Source organism: Pteronotus mesoamericanus, unplaced genomic scaffold (genome assembly GCF_021234165.1).
Source record: "Pteronotus mesoamericanus isolate MK-2021 breed Mesoamerican mustached bat unplaced genomic scaffold, CSHL_Meso_final contig_116, whole genome shotgun sequence".
Taxonomy (NCBI): Eukaryota; Metazoa; Chordata; class Mammalia; order Chiroptera; family Mormoopidae; genus Pteronotus; species Pteronotus mesoamericanus.
The window spans coordinates 9,726,333-9,744,275 of record NW_026555027.1 but is presented as its reverse complement, the minus strand read 5'-3'; the positions used below and the strand labels follow the sequence as shown (position 1 = coordinate 9,744,275).

The window sequence follows — 17,943 nt, the reverse complement described above, 5'->3', positions numbered from 1 at the left end:
AAGGTTGAATCTCATTTTTTCCAGTCTAACAATCTCTGCCTTATGATTGGATTTATTCACACTTAAATTATTATTGACATATCATCAACCTTCATTATTTAGGTATTTTGTATTTGCAAATTCAGCTACTTGTTAAAATTGATTTGTAACCTGAAAATCAATACTTATGACGCTTTCATAGCCATTCACAGGCATGCATGGAACCGCAGAACATTTGATGATCCGATGTGCCTTCTTGTTGCAGCTCGGACTACAGACAACAGTCCTTTATCTATATATTTAGTGCCACATTTTTCACATTTCTGTGCTTTTCTTGGCGATTTTGCTGTTTCAAATGGACTGCTAAATGCAAGGAGGCTGTGATGTGCCTCACAGAGAGAACACGTGTTAGATAAGCTTCACTCAGGCATGTTACTTTGCTGTAGGAAGTGAGTTCAGTGTTAATGAATCAACAATAAGTATTAAACACATGCTGTGAGATTATGTATATGCCTCTGCCCCCAGTTCTTGCTAATATTTGTCTTTGACCCTGATTCCTGGAACAGAGCTCTGAAAACCTTGTAATTCCCTAAGTGGTAAGCACACTAAAGGCATCTTTTGTTCTAATGTTTGTTCTTTGACTCTGGTTCCTGACACGGAGCTCTTAAATTCACTGGGATTTCATGAGTGACAGGAGTGTCTTTTATGCTAATGAAGGGACTCTGGGTGGCTCCTGGATGGGAGTGCTGGTCACGAGATAGGCCATGCCATTATGAGAACCTTGGAACTCTCAGCCCCACCCCTTTCTCCACAGAGGGGAAAAGGGCTGGAAATTGAGTTATTAATTGATCAAGCCTACATGGTAAAGCCTCCATAAAATCCCAACAGTTTGGGGTTTGGAGAGCTTCCAGGTTCGTGAACACACCTATACATGGGAGGCTGTGCACCCCAACTCCATGGAGACAGAAGCTCCTGTGCTCAGGATTCTTCCAGACCTTGCTCTTTGTATTTCTTCATCTGGCTGTTTATCTGTGTCCTTTAAAATATCCTTTGTAATAAATCAGCAATAGTGAGTAAACTATTCCCTGGGTTCTGTGAGCCATGCTAGCAAATTAATGAACCAAGGAGGGGGTTGTGGAAACCTCTGATTGGTAACCACATCAGACAGATTTGTGGGTGACTCCAACACCCACTATTTTCAATTGACATCTGAAGTGAGGGGCCATCTTGTGGGACTGAGCCCTTCACTTGTGGGGTCTGTGCTAACTCTGGGTGGTTTTGGAATTGAATTAAATTGAATTGCAGGACACCAGCTTGTGTCAGTGAATTGGTCAGTGTGGGAAAAGCCCCACACATCCGGTGTCAGAAGCATTATGTGTGAGAATAAAGGGAAACACAGTGCATTGTCCCTAGACACACTTCAAGCAAGGTTATGTATTGAGCAGCTGATAGAAACAAGACCAGAGACTTACAGGCACAAACCCTGCATTTTTCCAGGGTCAATGGTTCAGTGTTTGCTAATACAGTGTGTGCAGTGACCTTACAGAACACAATTACCACTAACAAGAAGAATCAGTGGTGGCTACATTTCTACCTGCTCTGTTACTTGTTATTTCCTCTGTGTCCTGTGTCTATTTTGGTATGGTCCTCTCATCCTCTTACTGCTTTCTTTGCATGTAGTGAATACTTTCTAATGTGGCATTTTGATTTCTTTAATGATTTTTTACTGTAGTTTATAGTTTTTCCTTAGTGGTTGCTCTAGGGCTGACTGTATACTTACTGTAACTTACCAGAATGAACTTCTGATTAATACTAACTCAACTCCATATAAAACTGTTTTTCATTTTTATATATAACTGTGTTCATTCCTGTCCTTTTTGTGGGCTTGCTGTTTTACATATTGCATCTATAAATGTTAAACCCAAAAGTATATTTTTATAATTATTACTTAATATACTCATGACTTTTAAGAAGCTTGAGAATAAAGAAAAACAGTACATATTTATAGCTTTTGTTACCCTAAACTTCTTTTTATCATTTATGATTCTCCTCACTTTTTTCTGTAGATTTCAGTTACAATCTGGAGTAAATTCCTTTGCCCAGTACAGCTTTTCTCCCATGTACCTCCTTTGTGCTGATATTTCAAATACGTTACACTGTTATATACTATAGGCCCAACAGTATTTTACATAGATATTGTTTTATATAATTACTTTAAAGTCAGTTAATAGAAGAAAAGATAAAGTATGCATTTGTACTGTCTTTTGTAACTATGTAATTACCTTTATTGGTGCTCTTTGCTTTTTCCTGTGGATTAGAATTTCTGTCTGGGGTCACTTGCTTTCATCCTGAAAAACTCCCTGTAGTACATCTCAAGTAGTGTAAGTCTGCTAACACTAAATACTCCCAGTTTTTATTTTTGGGGGAATATGCTTTGCCTTCTTTTTTGGAAAATAGCTTTGTTGGATATAGAATTTTTGGTTGACAATTCTTTTGAACACTTGAAATATATCATCCCATTGCCTCTGATCTTCATTGTTTCTGATGGGAAGTCAGTTGTTAGTCTTGCTGGACTCCCTTGTGAATGACTTGTTGTTTCTTTCTTGCTGCTTTCAAGACTTTTGTCTTCACTCTGACTTTCAGAATTTTTACTATGACGTTTGTAGACTTTTTGTGTGTATCATATTTGGAGTTTATTGAGTTTCCTAGGTGCATAAAGTTTTTCAATAAATTTGTAAAGTTTTCAGCCATTTTTTCTTTGAGATAATGATATTTCTCCATTGTGGCCTGATTTTCATGAAGTCCTTTAGCAGAGCCCTAGCCCCACGCATCAGAGATCAGTGAGGCTTCAAACCCTGAAGCTCACTGGTTCCCCAGCAAGCCCTCGAGGGAGCTCTGGGATAATTTTGTACAGCCCTGCAACCCAGAGCATACCTAAGACCCCAGTCCTTTGTCCTTTCTGAGACTTGGCAGAGTACAGTGACCACAGAATGAGGGCGTGAGGAGCCATGACCAGACATTGCTCAATAGGTCACAGGGGTAGAACTGAGGTTTGGGCTGCTACAGGCTGTGCAGGGCTCTATGGGACAAGACTCCATGAACAACCAGGCCCTGACACTGTACATTCTTTATGACTATGTCCAGGAGCTGACAACAGAAGGATGGCTCCCAGGTCACCACATCCTTATGACCTTCTGCCTGTGGAGGGCGGTTCTTGAGGGAGGAGACCTTGCTCTGATTTTCACACAGGGGCTGCAGGAGTCTCCGAGGACCCTGAGCAGGTGCTATCACCTGAGCTCTGAGGAGAGGAGGAAGAAGTGAGCATTACATACTTTATTGGGGAGGGTTCTATGAAAGTTCAAGGTGCAATAAACCAAGACACTTGCCCCTCATGGTCATTCTTACTGTGTTAGCCTGGGCTAGCATCCCTGTTCCTCTCTGTGAGCTAGTCTGTGCCCCCAGAGGAAAATTTTTCTTCATATCTGCCCGCCTACTGGGAGGGCTCACTCCCGGTAGACACATGTCCCCCCAACTCCCACTACAAGTGGATTCATCAGGCCACAAAGTGCACCCCTCTGTGTCCAGGCTGGCTGAGCATCACCAGACCATCCACAGCTGACCACATTTCCCTTTTTTCAAAGATTCTGGGATTATCCCATCACCTTCCCTCTGTGGGAGAAGTTATGTTGATAAGAGCAAACCTCCCACAGGATGGAGAAGAGGGATGTCACTTTCAGAACTGCATGATTGCTACTGTTCCTGCCGAAGCACCAACAGCACTTCCACTGCCTTTCCTCTGGGGACAGACACTGGTCAGGATAGTCCCAATGCTACTCAGGAGCCTCCCAGGCAGTGGCACTCACAGTGAACCTGCAATGCTGAGTCACAACACAACACTCAACACTAACAAGGAAGGGAGGGCTTCACCAAGCCTGATGCTGGGGCAACACACACACACCCAGGAGGGTATAAAAGGTGGCAGTCCAGGCATCATGCGCACACTCACACTCACACACACACGCCCTCTTCAAAATCTACCACCCCACCATGGCCGCCTCCACCCTGTCCGTCTGCTCCAGCAACCTGAGCTACGGCAGCCGCGTCTGCCTGCCCGGTTCTAGTGACTCTTGCACTGACCCCTCCTGGCAGGTGGACGACTGTCCAGAGAGCTGCTGTGAGCCCTCCTGTTGTGCCCCTACCTGCTGCCCAACCACCTGCTGCGCCCCCAGCTGCTGCCAGTCCAGCTGCTGCGCCCCCAGCTGCTGCACCCCAGCCCCCTGCCTGACCCTCATCTGCACCCCAGTGAGCTGTGTGTCCAGCCCCTGCTGCCAAGTTGCCTGCCAGTCAGCCTGCGCCAGCTCCTGCCTGCCCTCCTGCTGCCAGCCCTCCTGCTGCACCTCCTCCCCCTGCCAGCAGGCCTGCTGTGTGCCCGTCTGCTGCACGCCCGTCTGCTGCACGCCCGTCTGCTGCAGGCCCGCGTGCTGTGTGCCCGTCTGCTCTGGGGCTGCCTCCTCGTGCTGCCTGCCCACCCCCTGCCCCTCGGCCTGCTGCAGGCCCTCCTCCTGCGTGTCCCTCATCTGCCGCCCCGTGTGTAGACCCGCCTGCTGTGTGCCTGTCTCCTCCTGCTGTGGCCCCTCCTGCTGCCAGCCCAGCTGCTGCCGCCCAGCCTCCTGCGTGTCCCTGCTCTGCCGCCGTGCGTGCTCCCGCCCGGCCCGCTGAGTCCCCGCCTTGGCCCCGAAGGCCTGCTGCTCCTAGGGCCAACTCTAACTTCTACCTGAAGTCTTTGAAGCCTCGAGACCAACCTGAGGCCTCCTTCTGCTCCTGACGCGCCCACCTGTCAGACTGGGCTCAGCCCTCACTGCCCTCCGAGTTTCCTCCAGGCCCTGCACCTTACCCAGTGCCCTCCTCTGTGGCCTGGTTGATGTCAGTTACTTTGTCCTGTCTTATGTGAGTGACCTGCCTTTTAACAATAAAGTCATCCTGAGTCCCTCTTTGAGGTCTGAGTGCGTATCTGTGAGACCATGGCGAAGAGCTTAAAAAGCTTGGTGTGGCATGTGGGCTGAGCCACTTTGAGAGCTGGTCTTGAGCTGTGTCCAGGGTGACAGCATCAACGGGCAGGGCTGGCCAGGCCCTCCCACCCTCTGCCTAGGTTTCCTGTGGGACTAGTCCCCTGTAGCATCCACTGCAGGGAATCTGCTCACCTAGGAGACCCCCAAGTCCCTCCCAGCCACCTCCACCAGTGAGGGACAGAGAAGCCACCCTTTCCGGCTCTGGACTTTGCACATCAGGGCTTTGGGGCTTTGCTAGGGATGAAAAAGGTCCCATTTAATACGTTATCTGCTTTGAAGGCATGAAGCCTATCCAGGCTCAGCTTTAGGTGGGCTGGCTCCAGGCACGCTCCAGTGACCCCAGGCACTGGGCGGCGCTTCCATCTGTGTGAAGACACTAAGGAGGTAAAGCCACGGGTGGTGACAATGGAGCTTGTGTTAGGATTCTTAGGGAATAGTCAATAGGACATGTGTGTGCCTCTGTGTGTGTGTATGTGTGTGTGTGCAGAGAAATTTATTTTGAGCAATTGGCTTACATGACTGTGGGGCCTGGGAAGCCCAAAATCGGAGGGCGGGCCAGAGACCCAGGGGAGAGTTGCTGTTGCAGCCTGAGTCTGGAGTTGACCTGGAAGGAGATTCCTTCCTGCTCTGGGACCTCTGTCGCTTCTCTTAAGGCCTTCAGCTGGTTGTGTGAGGCCCACTCACACTCTGGAGGGCAATCTGCTTTACTCCAAGTCCACTGATTTAACGTTCATCTCATCTAAGAAACACCTTCTCAGCAACATCCAGACGCGCCTGACCACACACCTGCTGGACACCATGGCCTGGCCAGGTAGACACATCACAGGGACCACTAGCCAAGAGGAGCGGGATATTGGAAGTGGCTCACTGGGTGCTCCCCTCAGGAACTTAAGTGTCAAGGCAGGTCACTCTCTTGGGAAATACAGAGAAGACCATTCACACCGGCCCTGCAGGGACGGAGCTGGGCAGGCACATCACCTAGAGGTCACAGGCCTGGCCTGGGCCATGGTGGCCCCCCCTGAGGAAGGGCCTTGGCTGGGGGGCCTCAAATGCTCTCTGGCTCCATTTGAGGGGAGTCTGGTTAAAATGTTTGGTGAGGTCATGACGTACAGACCCCAAGTCAGAAGGAAGCAAGTGTTCCACGGACGGTGCTTCCTAGGCCCCAGCGCTGTTCCCACAGGCAGGATGGTGGGCTGACTGCTTGCCTGAGATCCCTGTGGATCGAACGCAGCACCTCCGGACACGGTGCAGGGAGTGTCCCTCCTTCCTCCCCTGCCCCTGTGTCGGCTCGCCTCTGAGAATGGCCACACCACCGGCCCAGCCTCTGCCTGGCTCCTGCCCCTCCCCTCCGCTGCCCGGCCTGACTCTGCTCTCCGTCTCCAACCCTCTGCTTCCCTACAGGGTCCCCCAGGTGCCCTCGCTCCCTCCCAGTTCTGCCTCTGCTCGCTCCAGCCAGTTCCTGCTCTGTGCTCACCCAGGCTGAGCCTTCTAGGGAGCCACCTCGGCCCTCGTGACAGACCCTTTGTTTGGCAGCGAGCCCCAGCAGGTGTCCCGCCCTCCGGCCCACCCTCCTCTCCTCTCCTGGCTGCCCACTCCCAAATTTTTTTGAGTTTCTTATTCCTGAAGACATTTTGAAGCCAGCGTTTTATCTTCTAAATTTTCTATATAGGTTTTATGGTCTGTGAATGGAACAACACTATTTTTTTTCCTTTGTTAACCCTTTATTACAAGCTGTGCTTTGATAAAGGTATATGTGAACTCAGGTGAATGAACTGCACTATTTGAAGTCACTGTGGGTCCAATGGGTTTTCTGTCACGTCCGCCCATTCTTGCTCATGGTGGCTTCTTTGCTGGTGTGCTTGGTTACTTTGGCTTGGCAATGCCCTTGTCCTTGGAGAGGTGTTTGCAGGCCCTTGATAAAGGCATCTTCCCACAGAGACAATGTTCACTCTTGTGCAGTTTGGGGAACTCAGAGTCCAGGAGCATTGTCACTGTGTCCAAGGCTTCTGTTTGGTCTCCCCGCAACCCCGTTCCTACGACAGATATGACTTGGGCTGCAAAGCAGGGAGGGGGCAGGCTTGCGTGGACAGGGTGTTCCCGCCCTGGTCTGCTAGGCTGTTCGCAGGGAGGCTGAGCACCTCTTCCTGGCTCACCTTCCCCAAAGGTACAGCCCGCAGCCTATCGGAGGACTTGTCTCCTATCGGACCCCAGCATGAGGGGCGGCAGCTGGCTGGGGTGTCTGTCGCCCACATCCCACAAAACCGTGAAATCCCTAGTTCAAGTTTGCAGATTAGCATGAGCCCTACAGAACGAAGGGACTCCTGGGCCCTGTTCAGTGCTGTGGGTTAGAGCAGGGGTCCTACCCTGCAGTCTGAGAACCGTGATGAAGGAGAAGAGTGACATCTTTATTTTCATTAACCTCAGACTGAAATTTAGCACACCAGTCAATTACAGACGTAGTCAGCACACCCTGGCGGTATCAACGGTGCCTGAGCCTGTCACCAACAGAAGTCAGGTATGCAGGTGACACAAGGGCTGCCACAGGCCTCAAACCTCATGGCGGCTCGAGGGCAGCCGTCGGCCCAGCCCTTCCGTGTACTACGTATGTGTTTATTAGAAAAGCACGTACCAGATCACTCATTTGTTTTTTCATGTTTTAGGAACTGCTTTCATATCATTGGTTTCCTTTGTAATCTATTAGGCCTTTACTTTATTCATTTCAAAACAGCCAAAAGCTTCTCACACTTGGCCTGGGGTCTGCGGCACAGACCCCGAGGGCCATCCTGGCCTGAGACTCGTGATCCTGTTCTCAGCTTTCCCCTGGCGGTTCCCATTATTTTTGGCAGGAAGATCAATCAAATAAGTTGCCCACAGGTTCCCAGAAGCAGAACCCTTCTGAACTGATGTCTTGATTCTCATTAAGTATAATTAGAATTCTCCGCAGTATTCCCCTGTTGTTTGCAGTGACCCCTTAATTCTTAAGGGGTCCTTTTCTTTCAGCTGTGTATCTTTAATACGTCTATTTATTCTTCACACTTTTCTTGGGAGGTCTGTGCAAACCCAAAGAGAGTTGGAAAGTCCCTGTTTGAATACCGCAAACCCGAGAAGGGAGATCACATGCTTCTTGACAAGGGCACTTTAAGGCAGCGGTGCTGCCCCCGCCCCCTGTGCCCAGTGAGCCTGCCCTGCACCAAGCTCACCTGACCACGCGGGTGGAGGCCCACCCTGCCCAGGTGCCCGTGACTGCGGGCCGTGCCAGTGCACCACGTGGGAACGGGGAGGAGGCATTGCCACACCTGTAGTCCCTGCAGGTGGCTCCTGCCTTCCTGCGGAGCCTCCTCTGCCCACAGCAAGCACTGCCTCGTCAGGTGGCCACACCTCCCACTGTCTGGGATGCCGGGAATGAAATCGGCTTCCCAAGTGCAGGGTCATGGGCCAGCCTCCTCTCTGCTCTGCTCTCCTACTGTCCACAGGCTTGGGGGCGGGGTGGCCCTCATGTCCACATCCTGTCCTTCACCGCGATGGGAAGAAGGGAGAGGAGGTTCTGAGCGGGGGTTTAAGTAGATGCTTACCCATGTGTGTCTCTCAGTTTTCACAACTGTTTGTTGGTTGGTTTCATTGTAAAAGTAGCTACCATCTTTTTGGTTTTTGTTTTATGAACCACTTTGAGAGACTTTGTTTCATTTAATAAGAAATATCAGATAAAATTTTCTTTATATCTGACAACTAAATGCTGGGTCCTGACATGTTAACTAAGTTCTGTACTTTATACATTTTCTTCTTGTTTCTGTTGCTTTTTTGTCTTTAAAATACCTACTGTGGATTTTTCTTCTATCTTTTCTACTGTTTCAAAAGATATATATTTGGTTTTTAATTATACTAATAAATATTTGTTTTCCTTTATATTCATGCTTTAATTATTAAAGTCAAGAATGAAACCAGGCAATGTGCAAAATTTCTGTTTCGGACAGAATTGATATCCTGCCCCTGGCCTGCGCTTATCAATCTTTTGAGTTTAATCTAAAGCAGCACGCTCCAGCGGGAACCCGGTGCAAGCCACACACGTGCAATTGTAACTGTTATAATAGCCACAGTAACAATGGAAAAGAAATGGATAAAATTATTTTAATAACACATTTTATTTAACCCAACACATCCAAAATATTATCATTTCAAAGTGTGGTACTGTCTCTCGCATTAGACAGCACAGAACAAAGCATAGGAATCGCATCAGCATGACCACGATGGGCTGCGCCCCCGAGGGTCCCACCAGGGGGACCAATCACAGAAGGACGCGTCACACCCCCCCGCCCCCCCACCCCCGAGGATCCCACCAGGGGGACCAATCGCAGAAGGATCCATCACACCACATATTTTGTTGTAATAAATGGGAGATTTGCATTTGTATTAGGACCGATGGCACTGGTTACTTAGAATTACCTCCATGTTCCCCTTTCTTTGCTCCCAAGCCAGCCCAACCTCCATGTTCTTGAATTTTCCTGTTTGTGACAGCATGGGGTCGTTTGTTATATTTCTCTCTCTTTTTTTGAGAGGGGAAAATAAATACAGCACTTTGGAAGCTCTTGCTTACGTGAAAACACGTTGATGTGGTCTTTACTTGGAAAGACGTAATGAGCGGGGGAAAAATCCACTGTGACACCCAACGTTCCCCTGGAAGTGCTGCACCCTCACTGGCAGGCGGGAGAGGCATCGGGACCACAGTGGCATCGGGCCTTCTGCAGGTGGCATGCCATTCCCTCCTGCCTAGAGCAGGGACTGTGTCTATTGCTATTTATTTAAAAACTTGCATTCTATGTCTAGGGGAGGCTCTAAAGACACGATTTTCTTGAAATTCGTGACATCCTTCCAGTCCAAAAGCACCCCCTTGGTCCATCCAGCTCAAAGCGGTTCACCCTCCTTTATTTCTTTGGTGGCTGCTTTGGTCCTCATCGCCCATTCGCCCTTCCTAGCAACTGTTATTGCGTGGGTCCCAGCTAAACACACTGTTCACTGCATTTCCTCTCATTGCATTTGCGGGTTTCCTGCTTTATTACCTCTGTGTTTTGAAGGAACCAGCTCTGTGTGTCCTTAAAACCACTGAATGGCTTCTCTGTGGTGGTAATTTTGCTCCTTCCTGCCTCTATGAATTTTTAATCCAGCGACTGGGTGTTAACTTTCCTTGGACACTTGCTGCCTCCTTTTTGGAAAGAGAGGGCCTGGCTTCCAGTCCCAGTCCTGCCACCTTGGGCTGTATGACCTTAAACAGGTTGCTGAACCTCTCTATGCCCAGGCTTCTCATCTGTTTACAGTGAGTTGATGTAAAAATTGAGCAAACAGATGTGACGCGCTCAGAACACCACCAGACATAGAACACGTGCTCTGAAAATGTTATCTAACATCGCCGACAGCATCATCAAGGGCGTTACAAGGATCTTTCTAAGATATGGAGGTTTTCACCAGGATCTGCCCATGATGGCTTTCTGTTTCAGGTTCACTGGGACCATATATTGTATTCCGTGAGAATATTCCTTCTCTTCTGTCTTTCCTCTGTCTCTGAACTAACTCTTCAGACATCCCTCTCAAATGAGGCAAATTCTGCCCAGGCAGGCGGTGTGCTCACCGTAGATCGAGGAGGGGACAGAATGTGCTGAAGGCCACGTGGGTTTGGGTGTAACACTTGTGGGAATCAAATGACTGCAGAGAGTGCAGACCATGTGCTCTGATTGCCCCCATGACATCGTCATGGCCCCTCATGTACCCAGACATGTAGCGTGTGCTCTTTGGTGGGTTTCATAATAGAGTCCACATTTATCGACTATCCATTAACGTTCCTCTCAGGCGCTTTGTGTGCAGGGTGTGTGGCCCTGGGCATCTTTCTCCGTTGTGTTTAAGGGGGCAGGTGGGAGGGAGGCTGGGGGCTGTGTGTGGATTTCAAGTCCTGAGGCTGCATTAACATGACTTAGAACCTGTTTGCACTGGTTGTGTTCCATAAGATGTACAAATGCCATTTTAGACTAAATTTAAAAATGCTTCAAAGTAACACAAACATCAAAAGCACCCCAAACACAGGAGAAAGAAACCAGGATTCATGACTGTGGAAATGTGTTAAAATCTGAAGTTCAACTTGGCATGATCTTGCCTGAAGTATTTTCCAGTTTCGTAGAGCCAGACAAGGAGAGATGGGAAACATCCTGCAACATACTCACAAGTGCACTGAGTAAAACTAATTGCAGGAAATAAACCAGCACTAATGAGGCCTCTCCTGCAAGAGGCTCCAGCACTAACAAGGAAGGGAAGGCGTGGGGAGCCGCTCAGTGGGACAACACGAGCCAGGAAGGGTATAAAAGGCGACAGACAGCCCAGGCACCTCACACACACACTCACACCCTCACACCCTCCTCCAGCCCCGCTGCCCGCCATGGCCGCCTCCACCCTGTCCGTCCGCTCCAGCGGCATGAGCTACGGCAGCCGCGTCTGCCTGCCCGGTTCCAGTGACTCTTGCACCGACGCCCCCTGGCAGGTGGACGACTGTCCAGAGAGCTGCTGTGAGCCCTCCTGCTGCGCCCCCAGCTGCTGCCCCTCCACCTGCTGTGTCCCCAGCTGCTGCCAGCCCTCCTGCTGCGCCCCCAGCTGCTGCCAACCCTCCTGCTGTGCCCCCAGCTGCTGCCCGTCCACCTGCTGTGTCCCCAGCTGCTGCGCACCAGCCTCCTGCCAGACCTTGGTCTGCACCCCAGTGAGCTGCGTGTCCAGCCCCTGCTGCCAGGTGACCTGTGGGCCCAGCCCCTGCCAGTCAGCCTGCGCCAGCTCCTGCCTGCCCTCCTGCTGCACCTCCTCCCCCTGCCAGCAGGCCTGCTGCACACCCGTCTGCTGCACGCCCATCTGCTGCACGCCCGCGTGCTGTGTGCCCGTCTGCTCTGGGGCCGCCTCCTCGTGCTGCCAGCCCACCTCCTGCGTGTCCCTCATCTGCCGCCCCGTGTGCAGACCCGCCTGCTGCGTGCCCGTCTCCTCCTGCTGTGGCCCCTCCTGCTGCCAGCCCAGCTGCTGCCGCCCAGCCTCCTGTGTGTCCCTCATCTGCCGCCCCGCGTGCTCCCGCCCTGCCTGCTGTGTCCCTGCCTCAGCCCAGAAGTCCTGCTGCTGACCAAACATGTCCCAAAGGGCCAGCCTGGCTCAGATTCCACCCCATGACTGTGGTCCTCCCAACCACCCCTCTGTCTGTTCCTGAGTTGTGTTAAGTAGCTGTCCCCACCCAGTGGGGACCTCCCAGGTCTCCACTATCCTGGCCTGACCTCTACTGCTCCCAGTAACTGCGGACCTCGCTGCTTCCACCAGCTTTTGCCTTCACATACCTCTTGGTCACTTGTTCTTCCCTCCTAGTTTCTCTTTTGAGTCACTTGACCTCAACTCTTAGCCTGTTGACACCTCCTTGGGAGGCACCCCAATAAACTTACTCCATCATCTGATGCTTCCTTCATCTGACTTTGTGAGGTGGGCGCTGGGGGCACATGATTTTCACCGGACGTTGGTCTCCTCCAGCCACGTGTATTTCTAAGAGTGAGTGACTGAGAAATCCCAAAGGGCAGTGGCCAACGCCTCCTGGTGGGGCATCAGGTGGGACTCTCTCCCGGGCCTGGAAGGTCAGTGCTTGGGGCTTTCTTGAGGGTGGTCACCTGCAGAAAATTCATGGTCTAGGGAGCTCTCAGGCCCTATGGGCCATGTCCACCCACTGTCCCATCTGGACAAATTCATGCCCCCGGATTTGCCCCTCAGGAAACACCTGCGGGGGAAGGAGTCCCTGCCGCACAGACTGTCCACACCGTTAGCAGAGACCTGGTGGAGCGAGGGCGGGAGGAGCTGCCCCAGCCCCAAAGGAGTCAGAGGGACTGGATGACCTTCCCACCAGGGCTGAACCAAAAAATTAGCAGAACTGCGAAGCAGTGGTATTCAGATATTAGATTTGGGGATCACAGAGCAGGAACCCCTGAGAGAGGGAAACAAAGTGGGCCTCACAACTGGTCCCACCCACCACCTCACGAGCATTTCCCAGCCCTAGTGCAAAAACGGAGAGCCCAAGTAGAGCTCCATGTCCCCCTGAGCCAGGGACAACCTTGGGAGCTGGGGGAGCCCCAGGCAGACAGTGTTTGCAGCCAGAAGAGGGGAGCACTGTCCTGAGAAACGCTTGGTCCTTAAAGGGTCCCCCTCAAGTGTCAGGCAGCAAACCCATGTGAGACTGTGCCTGGGGAAAGCAACAAAGTTAGATGGCGTAATCCCAGAAATCAAACATGCCTAAAGTAGCGCCTATTCCCGCCTGGCAGTTGAAGTGTGATCTTAATTCTCAGGACCTCAGGTAGACCACTCAGAGGACATTGCCTCCATTGTGGGTAAAATTAGCCCCAGCGTAACCGCTGGTTCAGTCCTACCTGACAACGCTGATATGCAAACTTTAAAGAGGGAGCCATTTCCAAGGAACTTAACTACATCTAGATCAAAGGTCAGGAATATTCATTTGAATACTAATTGGCCAACGCTTAATAAGGTAAAATTCACAATTTTAGACATTCTTTCAAAATTTTCAGGCATACAAAGAGGTAGAACAACATAGCCCATAATAGGAATAAACTCAACCCATCAAAAGCAAATCAGAAATGTCACAGATGATAAAATTAGTAAGACTTATGATTATGTTCCATATGTTCTAGAGAAAAGGCTAAGCAAACATCGTAAGGAAAATTGAGGAAGATTTAAAAGGACACAGAAGACCTAGAGAGGAAAACTACTGGGTGGTCTGAGTGAATATTACATTAAATAAGGTTAACAGCAGAATAAATTCTATAGAAGAAAAGTGAACTGAAAGGCAAAACAATAGCAAGTAAATAAAACACAGAGAGGAAAAGAAATGGACGAAGCATTAGTGACCTGGAGGATGACTTCAAGTGACCTAATACATTATGTGTAATTGGAGTCCCCAAAGAAGAGAGAGGAGGAAGAGAAAAGAGACTGTAAGGTTGGATAAAAAGACAAACTCCACTCTGCTGCCTATAGGATATGCACTTATAGGAAATGAGTTGTAAAGAAACAAAGAAGTTAAATTTTTTTTATCATAAAATATAAGAGTTAAACCTCAAGCAAGCCTAAAGTATGAGATGATAAAAATTAAAGCATAAATCAATGAAAGTGAAAACAGTAAAAAAAAATAATGATAATCAGTGAAATGAAAGCTTATTTTTCGAAATGGTAAATAAACTGAAAAACTCTAACTACACTGACTAAGGAAAAGATAAAGAAGACACGAATCACCAAAATCAGGGATAAATAGGAGGAATTACTAGAGACCCCACAGATATTAAAGCATTAAAAGGACTACAGCAAACAATTCTATTCTCCAAAATTAGAAAATTCAGATGAAATGGACTCATTCTTTAAAGACAAATAACCAAAACTCAGGAGAAAGCAGGTAACCTTAATTGTCCTATGTGAACTTAATAGACTTTGTTTCTTAGAACAAAGAAACAAAGGTTCCCACATGACTTGCATCCTCACACATCCACAGCTTCTCCCACAATGAACGCCTTGCAATGTCAAAACCTATATTGACACATCAATGCTACCCAAAGTCCATAGTTTCCATTAGGGCTTACTCTCGAGGTATGTTCTATGGGTTTTGATACAGGTATAGTGACATATATGGGCCATTAGATTTCCTACAGAATAGTTGCCCTGCTCCCCACCCCCAAATCCTCTGTGCTCCATCTACTCCTCCCTTCTTCCCTGCTAACTCCTGGCAATCACTGATCTTTTTACTGTCTCTGTAGCTTTGGCTTTTCCAGAATGTTATATACTTAGAATCAAACAGTATGAATACTTTCAGACTGGTTCTTTCACTTAGTAATGAGCATTGTGCATTTAAAGTTTTTCCATGTCTTTTCACAGGTTGATGGTTCATTTCTTTTTTTTCCCCTAGATTTTTTTTACTGAGGTAGAATAAAAATAATATGAAATTTACTATCCTAACACTTTTTAAGTGCACAGTTTGGTGGTGGTAAGAACATTCATAATGTTGTACAGCCATCACTACCATCCATATCCAGGACTCTTTCATCTTGGAAAGACTGAAACTCTACACACATTAAATAACACCTTCCCATTCTCTTCTCCCTCCAGCCCCTGGGAAACACCATCCTACTTTCTGTTTCTAAATACATACAGAATTTGTTTTTTGTGCCTGGCTTATTTCACTTACCATAATGTCCCCATAGCTCATCCTTTTGTGTTTCCTTTTAAAGGGTGAATAATATTCCATCGTGCATATGTAAATTTAGCTTATCCACCCATTCATACCTCAGGGGACACCGGGTTGCTTTCACACTTTAGCTATTGTGAATAATGCTGCTATAAACCCATTAATACCCATCCCTACAAGAACCCTGCTCTTCATTCTTTTGAACATATATCCAGTAGAATTACTAGATCATATGGTAATTCTAGTTTTAGTTTTGGGGGGAATCATCATGCTGAGTTCCACAGTAGCTGTGCCATATCATGTTCACGGCGCCAGTGCACTAGGGTTCCAATTTCTCCGCATTCTCACCAACACTCGTTATTTTCCCTTCGTTTCTTTTTACATATAGTAGTTATTCTAATGGATGTAAGGCGGGATCTCATAATTTTGATTTGCATTTCTCTGATGACTCGTGATGTTGAGCCTCTTTTCATGTGCTTACTGTCCATTTGTATATCTTCTTTGGAAAAATGTCTACTCAAGTCCTTTACCCATTTTTGGATTGCGTTGTTAGGAGGTTTTTTGTTATTCATTTTTGGGAGTTCTCTATACATTCTATATAGTAATCCTTTATCAGATACATGATTTCCAAATGTTTTCCCCATTTCTGTAGGTTACCTTTTATCTCTGTTTATATTGTCTTCTGATGCAAAAATATTTAAAATTTTTAAAGTCTAATTTGTGCATGTTTCTTATGTTGCCTGTGTCTTTGGTGTCATATGTGGGAAATTACTGCCAAAGTCAAAGCTGTGAAGGTTTTGTCCTGTTTTCTTCTAAGAGTTTTATAGCTTTAGGTCTTGGATTTAGCTTGTAGATCCATTTTGAGTTAATTCTTGCTTGTGATGTTAATTATGGGTTAACTTCATTCTTTTCCCTGTGGATATCCAGTTTACCCAGAATCATTTGTTGAAAAGACTGTCTTTTCTCCATTAGGTGGACTGGGTGCCCTTGTCAAAAATGTTTTGACTTATTGAGTGAGGGTCTATTTCTGGACTCTGTATTCTATTCCATTGGCCTACATGCCTTTATGCCAGTACCGCCCTCTTTTGATTACTGTAGCTTTGTACTAAGTTTTGAAATCAGGAAGTGTGAGCCCTCCACCTATGTTGTTTTTAAGGATTGTTTTGGCTATTCAGGGCTCCTTAAGATTCCATATGAATTTTAGGATGGATTTTTATATTTCTGAAAAAACCCCTGAGAATTTGATAATGATTGCATTTAAACTGTTGGTTACTTTGGGTAGTATTAAAATCTTAATATTAAGTCTTCCAATCCATGAACATGGCTGTCATTCCATTTATTTATGTCTTCTTTAATTTCTCTCAACAACATTTTGTAGTTTACACTACAAACAGTGTAGTTTACACTGTTCAGGTTTCTTACCTCCCTATTTAAGTAAATTCCTAAGTACATTATTTTTTTTTGATACTATTGTGAATGGAATTATTTTCCTAATTTTCTTGTTGGGCTGTTCACTATTAGTGTAAAAAAATGAGTTTTGTGCATTGACTTTGTTTCCTGCTATTTGCTGAATTCATTTATTAATTCTAACAGGTGTTTTGTGGAATCTGTAGGCTTTTCTACATTTAATAGCATAACATCGGTAAACAGAGAAGATTTTACATCTTTTCAGTCTAGATGCCTTTTATTTCTTTCCTTGTCTATCGGCTCTCCTAGAGCTTCCAATACTATGGGGCCAAGAAGTGGCAAAAGTGGGTGTCCTTTCCTTGTTCCTGATCTTAGAGGGAAAGCCTTCGGTCTTTCAAAATTGAGTAAGATGTTTGCTGTGGGTTTTTCATATTCATTCATATATATATTTATATATATATATATATATATATATATATACACACACACTCATATATATTCATATATATGTTGTTTTCTTCTAATCCTAGTTTGTTGAGTGTTTTTTTTTTTGTTTTATGTGTTTTAGTCATGAAAGGGTGTTGAATTTGGTCAAATGCTTTCTTGCATCAGTTGAGATGATGGTGTATTTTTTCCTTCAGTCTATTAATGTGGTGCATTACATTAATTGATTTTCAAATGTAGAACCATGCTTGTATTTTGGCAATAGAGCCCGTAGGGCCATGGTGTATACATCTTTGAGTATCTGCTGAATTTGCTTTGCTAGTAATTTGTTGAGAGTTTTTATATCAATGTTCATAAATGGTATTGGTCTGTAGTTTCCTCTTCTTGTAGTGTCTTTGTCTGCCTATGGTGTGAGGGTAATGCTGGCCTCCTAAAATGAGTTGGGGAGTGCTTCTCTCTTCCTTAATTTTAAAAAGAAGTTTACAGTGACCATTGAATAAACAACAACAACAAAAATCCTTAACCTGATAGAAGGCTTCTATGAAAACCTCACAGCCAACACCATATTCAATTGTCAAAGACAACACTTTTCCCTGACACCTGGAACAAGACACAGATGTCCTCTCCCACCTCGCCTATTCAACGTCATACTGAGGGTTTTACCCACCACAGTGAGACAAGAAAAAAAAAAAAAGCATATGTATTGGAAATGAAGAAATAAAATCATCTCTATCCCCAGCAGGCACGACCATCCACATAGAAAACCCTGAAGGATCTATAAAAAGGCTCCAAGAAATATAAGAGAGT

General features: G+C 47.0%; 3 protein-coding genes across 3 annotated transcripts in view; all 3 read left to right on the top strand.

Moving 5' to 3' along the window:
• The window catches only part of TSPEAR (thrombospondin type laminin G domain and EAR repeats), a 105,022-nt gene that overhangs the window by 59,766 nt on the left and 27,313 nt on the right, over positions 1-17,943 (top strand). The gene's annotated exons all lie outside the window — the stretch shown is intronic.
• Positions 4,027-4,698, top strand: LOC129075033 (keratin-associated protein 10-3-like). Its single transcript, XM_054578999.1, has one exon. It carries the CDS (start codon positions 4,027-4,029, stop codon positions 4,696-4,698), a length of 672 nt encoding a protein of 223 aa, XP_054434974.1.
• Positions 11,467-12,186, top strand: LOC129075074 (keratin-associated protein 10-6-like). The gene is made up of 2 exons (XM_054579044.1): positions 11,467-11,614; positions 11,720-12,186. Exons 1-2 carry the CDS (start codon positions 11,467-11,469, stop codon positions 12,184-12,186), a joined length of 615 nt encoding a protein of 204 aa, XP_054435019.1.

Bases quoted from the DNA above. Each gene is read 5' to 3' on its own strand.
- LOC129075074 (XM_054579044.1), top strand. From the start codon at position 11,467: ATGGCCGCCTCCACCCTGTCCGTCCGCTCCAGCGGCATGAGCTACGGC. The intron at 11,615-11,719 runs CCAGCTGCTGCC...GCTGCTGCCCGT, and splicing joins TGAGCCCTCCTGCTGCGCCC to CCACCTGCTGTGTCCCCAGC.
- LOC129075033 (XM_054578999.1), top strand. From the start codon at position 4,027: ATGGCCGCCTCCACCCTGTCCGTCTGCTCCAGCAACCTGAGCTACGGC.